At 44.4% G+C, this 14252-nt stretch overlaps 1 protein-coding gene across 1 annotated transcript in view; it reads left to right on the forward strand.

Annotated features, from left to right (window-relative positions):
• Positions 1-14252, forward strand: part of LOC117294723 (shootin-1-like) — a 70295-nt gene that overhangs the window by 50832 nt on the left and 5211 nt on the right. Inside the window, exons 9-13 of the mRNA XM_033777236.1 lie at positions 420-520; positions 1062-1142; positions 1729-1918; positions 3250-3276; positions 4067-4130. Coding sequence (XP_033633127.1) covers positions 420-520; positions 1062-1142; positions 1729-1918; positions 3250-3276; positions 4067-4130 — 463 coding nt within the window. The remainder of the gene's footprint in view (positions 1-419; positions 521-1061; positions 1143-1728; positions 1919-3249; positions 3277-4066; positions 4131-14252) is intronic.

A 14252-nucleotide genomic window follows, 5' to 3' on the forward strand; every position in this document is an offset into this window, starting at 1 on the left:
TAAAAATTGGCCAGAGGTTTCCCTGTGGGTGGTTAACCCAATGAAACAGTGTTTTTATGAATAAGAAATTGATTAATCATATCCTATTTATAAAGAAATCAACCAATTTTGTCGAAAGAAGACAAGTATAAAAAAATAAAAAAATCTATGAAGAAGACAGAAAATCAGGTTGAGTTTCTTGGGGGCATAGTTCTCAAATTCATCTTTTACATCTCCCTCCAAGCGCTCTTTTTACCCGGGTAGTAGTTAAAAAGCAGGACAGTTCTTTTCAGATCGGATAAATCTACTCCGCGGTAGCAGAATGAAGAAAGACGGTTCTCTAAGAACAAACTTTACCTGGCAAGTAGATACACACATGGTGTTACCGCAAACCTTTCCATATCATGAAGTTTTGTGTTTTTCTGGTTTTTTTTGTGAAGAACCTGGAGATCCTCATCAGCAGCAATATGAAGCTACCATTGACGAGATGATGAATAGAATCAAGAGTGGACGAGTCAAACTCAAACCTGTACAGACAGAGGTAAAAACGATTTAGGTTTTCGTAAATGACTCCTGCCCCTTAAAGGTAGTGGACACTTATTGTTAGCATAAAACTTTACTTGGTAAAGGGCACTGGAAAGCTGTCTATTGCTTAAAACATTGTTAGAAACGAAGGAATTAAATAATTAAGTTCTAGAGAAACAGGTAATGTTTCACCCACAAATGTGAATCTGAGAAAGGCTTTAGGCATAAAGCCTTGCTCAGGCATCCTGAAAGCGCACAATTCTATGCAACAAGGGTAATATTCTTTCATTATTTTCTTGCAACATTGATGACCATTTGAAGCCAAATTTTCATAGGTTTGTTATTTTACACGTATGTTAATAGGGTACACCTAGTGAGGATACTGGTCTTTGACAATTACCCAAACAAATGCATTTGTACATACCCTTTAAATTTCACAATCATGCCCAGGTTTAGGATCACCTATTTACATTAAGGTTTGTCATAGATATGAACTGTTTGTGTTGATCGCAGTAGACATTGATTGCTGTTTTTGTTTTCCCTCCTGTTATCCCTAGGTGAAGACGCTGCTCACTAGGAAAGGTCCTGGATCCATCAAGAAGATGAGCCCGGCCATGAGTCAGCTCAACGGAATGCTGGTAGGGTTATTATTCATCAACAAATTTATTTCAACATTGTTTTCACCCACCCTTCCCAAATCCCCCCACCCTTCCCAAATCCCCCCCCCCCCCCCAAAAAAAAAAAAAATAGCTTTATAAGACAAAGTAATGAGAACCAACTATTTAAATTTCATATTTGTAATGAACATTGTCTCTAAACTTTAAAAGATAAATCAATATTTACCAAAAAAAATGTGTTTAGATCCATTTACCAGAAGCTTAAACATAATCCTAACCGAATACAAGATCGCCTATAGTTCATGATTTGCTGTACACATTGGTGAAATCGAATGTTTTTTTTTTTCCTTTTTTTTCCCCCTGTTTTTTGGGGTTTTTTTCTGGAGGGGGGGGGGGGGGCTTGAACAAAGAAAAACTTACTAGAGTGGGATTTGAGCCATCGACCTCCAGATCAACGTGACGGTGCTCTACCAACTGACCCATCTAATAACCCTATGTTGGCGGTCTCCCTTTTTTAAAAACATTTTTTTATTCTGGGGTGCCAGTTTTAAGCCATACAATTGTTGGCCGTCGCGTAACTCAAAACTTGTGTTCCTTCTATAAACAGACTGTACTGAAGAAGACGGGAGCACAGGGAGGTGCTGCTGGAGGGTCTGACGGTTCAAGCAAAGGAGCTCCTAGCTCTGAGCTCCTCGCCATCATGCAGAGGAGGAGAATGAGATCCGAAGAAGTAGCTGTAGCAAAAGCCGAACCCACCGTCGAGTCTCAGCCCGAGAACCACGGGGTCGATCAATCCGGTAGGGGTGGTGGTTCTGACTCTAGGAGATTCCAATTCCTGAAATAGGGTTCCTCAGTTTGGGGAGGGAGATGGTATACCTGGGCCCAATTTCATAGAGATGCTTTTAAGCAGAATATGTTGCTTTAACAACTCTCTGCGAAGCAGAAATGAGCAGGATACCAATCACAAATGGTTCATGTGACATTGTAGTTTGGCTGGTAACCTTATTTTGTGCTTAAAGCCAGTCGACACTTTCGGTAAACAGTCCAAGGCCCACACTTTGTGTATCACAATTTATATATAAAATAACAAACCTGTGAAAATTTAGGCTCAATCGGTCATCAGAGTTGGAAGAAAATAATGGGAAAACCCACCCTTGTTTCCGCACGTTTCGCCGTGTCATGACATGTGTTTACTATAAATCCGTATTTCTCTTTGTCGAGAATTGATAATTGTTTTAATGTTTTCTCAAAAAGTAAAGCATTTCATGGAATAATATTTCAACAGAAGTCTTTTACCATTACCTTCTGTAAACCCTGTAAGTTATTTGTAAATCTGTGAACTTTTTTTTTTTTCTGTTCCGAAAGTGTATAATGGCTTTAAGCAGCTCTATGAAATTGTGCCCTGGCTGAGCTCACTGAGCCGTCGAACAGTGGACTCAAGCTCTTGAGTTAGGGTTTCTCAGTTTGGTAATTAAGGGGATGGCAGACCTGATTTAACTGCTAAACTCGCTGAGTCACAGCAAGCTTGAGCTCCTGAGTTAGAGTGTCACAGTTTAGGAAGGGGATAGCAGACCTGGCTAAACTCACTCGGTCAAAGCTGACTCAAGCTCTTACGTTAAGAGTTTCCCAGTTTGGGAAGGGGATGGCAGACCTGGCTAAACTCACTCAGTCAAAGCTGACTCAAGCTCTTACGTTAAGAGTTTCTCAGTTTGGGAAGGGGATGGCAGACCTAGCTAAACTCACTCAGTCAAAGCTGACTCAACTTCTTACGTTAAGAGTTTCTCAGTTTGGGAAGGGGATGGCAGACCTGGCTAAACTCACTCAATTAAAGCTGACTCAAGCTCTTACGTTAAGAGTTTCTCAGTTTGGGAAGGGGATGGCAGACCTGGCTAAACTCACTCATTCAAAGCTGACTCAAGCTCAAGAGTTTCTCAGTTTAGGAAGGGTATGGCAGACCGAGCTAAACTCAATGAGTCTTAGTAGACTTTAGTTCTTGTATTTGTGTTTCTCAGTTTGGCAAAAGGGTGTTAGACTAGAGCCAGAGACCACGGGGAGACGATTTATTCAGTGTGTATCCTTCTTTAAACAACAATTTTTTTCTTTTCTATTCTTCCCCCCCCCCAACTAGATGTAACAAATCTTCCAGAAAAACAAAGTGAGTACATTTGTAGATATTTTTTCTACATATAAAGGGGTTACCAGTCAAAGAAATGTTGTGAATTTCCCTTTAAATTTCCTAGTTTTCTTATTAATATTCTTTATCCCCGATGCAAATTTAACATCTATTGTATCGTTGCGGTACCCGCTGCCGAAACATAGGATTCAAACTGCCTCTAGCTATCGGGCAACCTCGGTAGTCTAGTTGGTGAGACACTGCTCTTGAATTGCAAGGGTCGTTGGTTCGAATCCCACCCGAGTAACATGCCTGTGATATTTTTTCACAGGACTCAGGAAAGTGCTGAGTATACAGGGCTCACACACATCGGTGTATGGGTAAAAACCAAAACTATTAGTTTTCTTATTGTTTACCTCGGTTGAATTCACTGAGGATTAAAGTTCATGGTAAGGTGACACGTTAAAGAGAAGGTATACATTTGGTAATCACTATTAAAATTGGTGTCAAAAACTTTGTTTGATGAAAGCAATGGAAAAGTGCACGCATGTATAACGCGCTGCGCACAACTTTCAGCCAATGATAGCCTTACACGCGTGCCATTTCATCAAATATGGCGGTCGATAACGCCTAGTGCGCATCCATCTATTCGCATCTTTTGGAATTAAAGTTTCACATGTTAGTTTTATTGTACATGTATATGTCTACATTTATATAGGATTAAAACTATCTCCAAGTTGCCAGTAAAAGTTACCTCATCTGACAAGGCCTTTGCATATTTCTGTGTAGGGTACTCAAGTAACAAGTTTTTAAAATTATTATTTCACAATAGATGGATTGGCAACCAAGTCCAAAAAGAAGGCCCCTGTTCCAGTGCCTAGAGCGTCCCCTACAAAGTAAGTCATTTTCTCTCATATTATTCTTTTGACTAAGTTCGTGTCCTAGTTAATAATATTAATAATATTAATAATAATAATAATAATAGTAATAATAGTAATAATAATAATAATAATAATAATTATAATAGTAAATTATTTGCACCGCTGTGTTCGTCCTGGGCTCCGGTCTCTACATGGATTGAGGACTGGGTAGAAAAGGTTCTAAACGTAGAAACCAGAACCGGGAGCGAAAAGGGGTAGGGTGGGTGGGGTAAAAAGAATTCCCCAAAACCCAAAACCCAAATACAAAAAGGGGGTCCGCCGGACAGTCCCACCGCTATTGACGCCCTCACCTTAGCCCAGCCAGAATCGCGACTGACAAAGAGTCAGTCGCCCTCAACGCCCACAGCGGTGCAAATAGTAAATTATTTGCACCGCTGTGTTCGTCCTGGGCTCCGGTCTCTACATGGATTGAGGACTGGGTAGAAAAGGTTCCTCACCCGCACCCAGGATCCGCACGCCACTGTCCCCCACTTTCCCCCCATCTCTCATCCAACTCTCACACCGTCGCTGCCTGCCCTGCTGGAGATTTAAAAGCCTTCTCAGCCTTGAAGCCGGAGTTTAGGGCCGATAGAACCCCCCCCCCCCCCCAGCCTGGTCTGCTGGCGATGGCCGCTCCTTTCCTTCATCCTCAATGGCCTTCCTTATTAAAAGAACCGTGGTGCGGCGCCTGGTTACTCTGTCCATCTATCAAAGTGTGGTGTCTGTACGCTCACTGTGTCACCCATCCGCAGTGATCCATCACTTCCTGGTCCGTGGCTCCCTGCAACCGCAGAGTGGCTGCTACTCCCGCCCTTCCACCGTAGGGTCTTAAGACGCGGTCACCCGGATCTGACGAAGCTGAGAAGTATAGTTTGAGGCGATTCGTGGGGCCGTTTCCAGTGAACGGCTTGTTAGTCAACGACCTGTGATCCGGTGTAGATGTCCGTATCCCGTGCAAACCTGACCACGCCTTCCAAAGCCCCTGCCGGGTCCATTTCACTATCTAATTGGGGATTACAACGAGAGATGAGCCACCTTGACGCACAGTTTGGCCAATAGTGTGGCTGAGAAGAAGATCTCCGCCATAAATCTTAGTGATTTCACTGGTCTTCGTTCACCCTAGGTCTTCCGACCTACCTCCTGCCCACCATAGGCACAAGAAGAAAGCCAAGACCCTGTACAACATGAACTGCCCTACGAAGTGTACATGGTCGGTCTCCTGAAGCTTTGTTATTCACTTCCTGATTTCGTTTGCGAGCCACCTGATCCTGTCCGAGAAAATGGGGACTGCTTGTCTGGGCGTCACCCGGGCTTGCTCAAGCCTCGTTGCCTTTAAATATTTCCGCACTCGAAAGGAAATACAAGGGTTGCCCCATTGTGAGTTCTGCCGCAAAGGAAGTGTCTTTCCACCTGTGTTGAAATAGGCCCTGAGCTGACCAATGTATGAATCGACTGTTCGGGCTGAAAGATGTCGCTCACACCCACAGCCAAAAGGTCCACTTTTTCCAAAATTTCCGCAACCCAAGGCATGAACCTGTGTTCGACCCTTTGAGTCTCGATCCGCTCAAAACTTAGCCACACCCTCTAGGGTCGCTGAATCGAGCCCTCGCCGTCAGTGAAATAGCCTGATCTATGATTGCTCCAAAGAAAGGTCGACAAACTGCTTATCAAACTCCTTTTCTGCGTATTGAATGTCAAACTTGTCAAAACGATCGTCCAACTCTTTAAGACTCTCCTTGACCCGGGCGAGCTTGAGAGACAAGGAAAGGAAAGAAAACAGTACGGTTACCAAAACCTGTTTGGGGTAAAAGGAACCTGAGCGAAATATCTAAATCCACGTGCACTCCGGCACGCAAGACCAAAACTGACCTGAGTCATATTTGCAGTCGTCTCTGTGATTTCATACTCCCCCAAACCGTTAAATGAACCTGACCTACTAGGTCTGACTGAGATATACAATCATTGGAGAGAAAATACAAACTTTATCCCCTGACACTTGGTTTACAAACGTTTACCCGCTGAGGCAAGAACTCTCAGCAACTCCTCTACTCCTGCACCGCCAGCCTTGCTGATGTCGTTTACACCTCTGTCTAGAACCGCCAACTCCGGCTTCTTTGCTCGACAGGGCTCTGCCAAAACGCTGCACAAGACTCCCAATCTTGCTCCGCCATTTACCCTCAACCTGGCAACCGCTGGCCAACCAAATCCCCTCATACCCTTGAACATCAAATCAGATACTAGAAGCACTGGGTGTTGAGCGGCAAACGAACCTCCCTCGAAATCCAACCATCCGCAGGAAAACGACACTCGCATGCCCAAAGCTCGAATCGAAGGCCCTCTGAGTTTTTTCCATATCCTCGCCTTGACGGAAATACCAGGACGCCCGTCTGACCGAGTTCCGCTCTAGGCGCAAAGACCTTGTCGCACAATACACTAAACGCGGCCAACAGGACCTTGGATGGTGGTGCTTCGGCACTACTATTGTCACCGACACACTCCCCATTCGATGAAAAGCTTGATCAGAGCTGGAATGAGCACAAAGGGAGGGAAAAGATACAGCTGCTCACCCTGAGGGCATGACTGTGCAAACACGTTTACCCCTGACGAGCCTGGAACTTGGAATCTTCCTTTCGGAACATTGGAGAGCAGTGTCGTGAGACCCCAAGAAAACCCCGAATTTCCACCGAGCTCCCTTTGCAGGAAGTGCCACATCGACGCTGTAAGACGATCGCCCGCTCTAGAAAGCTCCCTGTATGGAAAATCTGCCTGGTTCTCCCCACTTGGGACCCACTCCAACTTTAGGCCGAAATTAGCTTCTAGGAGAGACTTTGTGAATCTACCTGCACATCGACTCTTCTGTCCAAGAGTGTATATATTTCTGACAGCAAAACAAAATACAAAGCCAGTGCCTCTTTGTAACAGATGTCTGTTATAAATTGCACATTAGATGACCAATAAACGCCGAAGGTGATGGCGTTTTGACCTGGAAGCAACAAATACCCACCCCATTTATGATCAGAGGCATCCGACGCCAACCTTACTGTCACTGGTGCCGCTCTTTCCTCCATGGGATAGGCTCTAAAAATGAGTCGACAAAACGCCAAAAGAGCACTTCATCGCGCACCGGTTGAGTTAAATGAACAGGTGTGACCTCATCCAACTCGACCATAAAGGAGCAACACTCCCGGACAAAAGGGAAGTAGCAATGAACACTAAAATGAAGCTTGGCATTTTCCGACAAAGTGCTGCATCTTTTCAAAAGCACCGAACCTGCTTTCAACATGTCCTCCCTAACATGGGCGAATGAGCACTTCTTCTTATCCGTGATCCAGAAAGATAGGGAGTCTGAAAAAAAAAAACCTAGACCCAAATGCATCATCCATGAAACCGGCTGCAACTGGCTCTTCTTCAGGTTGATGAAGTATCCAAGTGACTGCATGTAACAGACTACATACAACGCTCTAGCAGCCTTTTGACTCGAGTCGCTTATCGAGCCCTGCAAACAAACAAAAACAAACATTCTGCCTTTAGGAACAAGACTTCCTCTCTCCAGCACACTCTCCAATGAACCGTTCGACGATCCAAACTTCTGTGTGAATGCCCCTGTTTTTTAACCAGGTTGAGAGACAAAACCCAAGTGAGGAATATATGTAGGCACTGTTTTTGAAACCGAACGGGAGAGTAGTGTCCACAAAATAGAATCCCGCCCACTCGAAGCCACAGAAGGTCCTAGACCTCTCATTTAGAAGGATTTGTTTGTATCCCTGAGCGTCGTCGATTCCCGAGAACTTTCCACCTCGACTAGTCGATTCCACAGTATCCCCCAATGGAACTTATTTGAAAGGTGTATCCTTACACCAGATGTTCGGCCCCTTCATCGACAAAACTAGTCTGTTTTTTTTTTTGGGGGGGGGGGGTTCGATGGTGAGCGCATTGACACACCTCGGCGGTTTCGTGCTTTTTACCGCCCCAAAAGCTCCACTGACCCTTCTACAAGGCGCTTCGAAATTGTCTCATTAATGAAAGGGGTGAATTCCTTGCAAATAGGGGCGTTAGAAAAGTACCTGGGTGGAAGGATAGCCGAGTCAAAGGTTCTACCCCGGTATTTCCCTCTAAAGGGTTGGGAAAAACTCAAACAGGTCTACGCCCTGACGCAACCATCGCCCTATCTGCTGGCCGGCGTGAGGGCGCTCAGTCAATAATGTCATTCCACGCCTGGGGATGATCGTGCAGACCTTCCAGCTACAAAATAAATCTGGGTCTCGAAACCGCAGGGCTTGAAAATTAGGCCGGCAAACACCTGAAAGAACTTTAGCAGGACTTGGCTCTGATCCATCGGGGGGCCCCCTGCAACAACTCATGATATATCTACCCAGAAACACGAACCTCTGCGCCGCCTTGCAGCCTGAGCTGCAACATGGATCAAAGGGGTAGCAAGATGAGCGCTCCCACACATGGGTTCCCAATATCTTCAAGAACCGCCTATACTCCTAGGTTTAATCAAGAGAGAAACCGTTCAAAGCACAGCTTGTAAAACATTTCCAACGGCCAACGACCGATCTATAAAATATATAAAAAGGAAACAAAACTCGGACAATAAATAATGAATACATTTCACATAAAAATGCCATTTCTTAGCGCCAACTGCCAACCGCTCAAATTGTTTTATTTGACAAACTAAACCACAACACTACAAACGACTGTGTTCTACGTGCAATTTTACTTTCTTTTTTTTTTTTTTTTTAGTAAGTAGGGGGCGAGGCATTCCTCGAACAAACCTGAATATCTAATAATTCCCCACTTTAGAACATGCACATAGAAAACCCAAATATCATCCCGAGGCTCCCTTCCCCCGATGTACGTTGACTAAAAGTCCACCATGCCAAACCGGCTCAAGAAAACTTAGAGTATTTCCTTGCAGTCTCGATAAAAATTTACCCCTTTTTCGGCAACGGAAACAGACATCCGTGTCTCTCGGCACATACAACTGCTTCTCTTTGATGTCCTCGGGTGATAGAGGAGCGAACTCGGAGACGTACTTACGAAGGAGAGCCATAACATAAGCAACGTTACGATCGTAGAGCCATAACATAAGCAACGTTACGATCGTAGAGCCATGACATAAGCAACGTTACGATCGTAGAGCCATGACATAAGCTACGTTACGATCGTAACTGGTCTCGGGAAGCCTTGAGCAACTGAAGCCTGCCAGGCTTATGGACTTTCAAAGCCGACTTTGCCTGTATTGAACAAACGTGATACAAGTGCAAACAATCTGCCAAACCTCCTTTAAGAAGCTTCTTTTATTGAGCTCTAGTCTTATAGGAACCCCATTAACCGGGCCAGTTTCGTATATTATGGTGCCAAAACCGCTATAAAGGCACTCCCCATTTAGAACTCTCTCAGACCATACTCAATGCATAAACGCAACGCCATTCAGACTAAGGGGTAACTGAGGGGGTACTCCCCGTGGGCCGTACCTATAAATACCACCCTCCTACCAAGGCTAACTAAGGCCAAAGGCCAAACCAACAGAGGCACCAAACTTTCAGAGTGCACACCTCCAAGTCCATTTCCTAGGGCCTTCCCCTGCTGCCCGCCAAAACCGGAAGTGTGGCATTCCCCGTTGCCTTTCCTTTTATTTCTAACTTTATAAGATACGAAAGTCCTGCTCCCCTACTAGCTAGCCTTTTTGGCCGGTAATCCACCCTTCCATTGACCATCATTCTGTCCTCACTGCGTTACTCTTAAGGGATCGTAGCCACCCCATGTCTGTAAGATAACAACTTTGAATGGGTATAATTTCCGCTTTTTCGGAGCCTTCCCATAGTTCTTTGCCCTCCTTCTGCTATGTTGCTTGTGTTTGCTTATACATCTGACGAAGACCCGGTGTGGATACAAGCTAAGGTCATCTCCCCTACTGGCTCTACACAAGTATATAAACTTATTTTGTACGTCTAAAAGCTTCAAATCATGATCTCTGGATGTAGGCACTCTCCAAATACTAGACCTCATTTTGCCTGTAGAGATTTTCCAGCGTCCATTGGCCGATTAAACCAAAATACGCCTAAACCTAAGGGGGCACTCCCCGTTTTTCCCTAACTTCCAAGGCCCAAGCAAGGGGGACGCCCCAGTGCCGGCCAAGACCAAAAGAGAGGGGCACTCCCCGTTTAGAAACACCCATTTTCAGGGCTCATTACTCAGGGCGCTCCCTCATTACGCAAGGCCTACCCAAGTGGGGCACTCGCCATCCAAAGCGTTTTTTTTTTTTTTTCTTTTTTTTTTTTTTCTTTATTATTAATGGGATCACTCCCCGATAAAAAACCAAAGATGGTCACTCCCCATTTCAAACACCCTTTTTTTCCGGGTTTATTACTTGGGGGCTCTCCCCGATGAAAAGCAAAACAAGAAGATAGGCTATTCCGTCCCCAATTAAAACACAAATTTTTCTGGGTTCATTACTGGGGCACTCCCAATTAAAAACACCCGATTTTTCGGGTTCAATACTTGGGGCACTCCCCGAAGGAGCTAACCAAAGATGGGAACTCCCCATTTAAAACACCCATTTTTCGGGTGTATACTTGGGGCACTTCCGGATATAAAACTAACCAAAGATGGGCACTCCCCATTACATAACCGATTTTGTCGGGTTCAATCCTTGGGGCACTCCCAGAAGGAAAGCATATCAAAGATGGACACTCCCCATTTAAAACACACAATTTTCCGGGTTCAAAACTTGGGGCACTCCCCGAAGAAGATGGGCACTCCCCATTTCAAACACCCATTTTCCGTGTTCATACTTGGGGCACTCCCCGAAGGAAAACCAAGGATGGGCACTTCCCATCTTAAACACCCAATTTTCCGGGTTCAATCCTTGGGGCACTCCCAAAAGGAAAGCTAACCAAAGATGGGCACTCCCCATTTAAAACACACAATCTTCAGGGTTCAATACTTGGGGCACTCCCCGAAGAAGATGGGCACTCCCCATTTCAAACACTCATTTTCCGGGTTCATACTTGGGGCATTTCCGAACATAAAACTAAACAAACATAGGCACTCCTGTAATGTCTTAATAGACTAACGAATTAAATCAACACTATTAAAAGCAATAATATACGAATTCATTCTCTGCATCAACATGTGCTTTATTCTCTGTTCCTCAGTTTTCCATTCTGCCTCCGTGTGACTTTACACGAGGTCAACTCATTTGCATAACCGAGTGTGATCACGTGAACACTACACTCCCCATTTAAAACACCCGATTTTTCGGGTTCATTACTTGGGGCGTTCCCCGAAGGAAAGCTAAACCAAAGATGGGCACTCCCCCTTTAAAACACACACATTTTGGGTTCATACTCGGGGTATTTCCGGATCTAAAGCTAACCAGAGATGGGCCCTACCCATTTTTTCTTTTCTTTCGGGTTCGTTACTTTGGGGCACTCCCTGATGTAAAGCTAACCAACGATGGGCACTCCCCGTTTAAAACACCCATTTTCTGGGTTTATACTTGGGGCACTTCCCGATACCTGCATAAAGCAAACAAAAATGGGCACTCCCCATATTTACACCCGATTTTTCCGGGTTAATTATACTTGGTGCACTCCCCGAAGAAAAGCTAACCAAAGATGGGCACTCCCCCTTTTAAAACGGCCATTGTTTCGGGTTCATTACTTGGGGCACTCCCCGATGTAAAGCTAAACAAAATGGGCACTACCAATTTAAAACACCCACTTACCATGTTCATTACTATGGGGCACTACCCATGCCTTATGCAAGGCTCACCAAGGATAGGCACTCTATTTTTCCGGGTTTATCTAAAACATGGATGCAAAGCTAACCAAATAAAAGGGGGGCTCTCCCCATTGGGGCACTGAACTCCGGACCATTATCTAGGGTACCGATCCGAAGCGCCGAATATTTCGGATCTCAAAAGCTCTGCAGTTTAACCCCAACAAGCTACGGCAAAGAACAAAACCTGGCGCCAAGCACGGAATTTTTTAACTAACTAGCACGACCCTCAATGGTGCATCAAGTTATCTCAACACACCACCATCCTCGATGGTCCTCTCTACCCCGATAAAATCAATCTTGTATGTCTGTGTGCGCGCTGGCACTTGCACTTACACTCATGTACCCACTCATGCGACACCCATGGGCCCGCAAGCAATCCACCGACCACCATGGACCCTTGATACCACCAAGAAACGTGCCATTGTTAACCTCTCAACGATTTTACAAAGGGTGCCATTATGTCCCATACAAATGCACCCAAGCGCAAAAGGACTGGCCGCCATTGTGCCCGGCAAGTGAAACACATGTTCCCTCACATGGGTCTAAATAGTCGAAAATAAGAAAATTTACCTTTCCTTCCCGAAAGCATATACTATAGATACTACCTTGGTCCTAAGCCATCGACACCCACCCAGTGGTTTCACCATTGCCGTCCACTCCAGATTTCCCAATGGTAATTCGGGCACGAGGAATAAATCTTTTTAAAACTTTGGGACCTTCCGCCCAAAACGTCCATCCGGTGGACACCAGAATCGCGACTGACAAAGAGTCAGTCGCCCTCAACGCCCACAGCGGTGCAAATAGTAATAATAATAATAATCTTATATAGCGCATTTCACAATAACCGTATCAATGCTCTTTACATTAGTGCCCTGGTCATAGGGCCGATAACATCCCTGTAATATTTCTCAGCTCCCTAGGGAGTATACAGCCCCCAACTGCCTGTAAGGCGCTTGTGGCTTTTTCATACACAATATCAACCTCTACCCTCGCAGGTACCCATTTATACCCCTGGGTAAAGAGAAGCAATTATAGTAAAGTATCTTGCTCAAGGACACAAGTGTCATGACCGGGATTCAAACCCACACTCCGGTGACTTAGCACCAGAACTTGGAATTCAATGCTCTTAACCACTCGGCCATGACACTCTACTAGTTCAGCAGTGGCTGTGGCCTAAAATGTAAAAAAGTCCTCAGCCCAATTTCATAAAGCCAGTAAGCCCCCAAAATTTGCTTAGCACAAAACAAAATTTTCTCAGCTAAAATGGGTTACCAGCCAGAACACCATACAGTTACTATTCCCGGTGACTGGCACCTTCTGTGGTCATTTCTTGCTTAGCCAAGAAACTTGCCAAGCAGAACTTGGTGACAAACGTCGCCCTCTTGCCGTGTCGAATGAAAGTGAATTCTCAGTTGGGCGATGCTATTTGAGAATACTTTTGAACAATCGTTTTGATGCATTTTCTGATAATGGGAACCTTAACGTTGTTAAGTACCATAGCTGGGAGTATTCCGGGCTAGAGTGGGAATCATTTTCTGAATGGAGCAAACATAATCTGTAGATATCAGAATAAAACTAATCTATTTTGTTTGACACTCAAAGAAGATGATGAACGCCACTCACCAACGATTGTAAATAAGAAAAAGCATTGAGGTGAGGATCCATATCGCCATGATTTTCTCATTAATATTTTTGAGTGCCACAGCTCAAATTGCCATCATGACACATATTCAAATATATATTGATACCTCACCACACAATGCTTCGAAACACATATATGACACATATTCTTCAGCAATGTTTTCCCGTGTCACCATTTTCCCGTCTCACTATTTTGAATTACTTCAGTGCTATTGTTCCTATATAAGCTCAACGTTTGTCGTCGATTCGTTTTTAATTGTCAAGCGAGAATCATTTGAGTTTGACGTAGCAAAAGTGTGATGTTTATTGCAGGCCTAAGAGTAACATCATTTAAATCACCACCCAAGTTCATGCAAAGTAAGCCTTAGATTTTAAAGATCACAAGTAGTGTTTTCTTCAATCATCGTGCTTTTTGCCTTGCTTTAGTATGATGTTCATTGTGTGTTCATGTCTATAAACATTTTGCAAAGAACTTCATGCGACTTCAGTAGACGTTTGCAAGAAGTCTTGACATCTTTGTGGTCTTGTGGGGGAAATGCACCAGACTAGTAAACGACCTACCCTTTTATTAGGTTTTTTTCCCTGATTTCATCAGGGATAGGATTTCTTCGTTTTAACTGAAAATCAAGGTTTTTTCTTTTAATTGGGAAAACCGCCAACATTGGG

Source organism: Asterias rubens, chromosome 9, assembly GCF_902459465.1.
Source record: "Asterias rubens chromosome 9, eAstRub1.3, whole genome shotgun sequence".
NCBI classification, from domain to species: Eukaryota; Metazoa; Echinodermata; class Asteroidea; order Forcipulatida; family Asteriidae; genus Asterias; species Asterias rubens.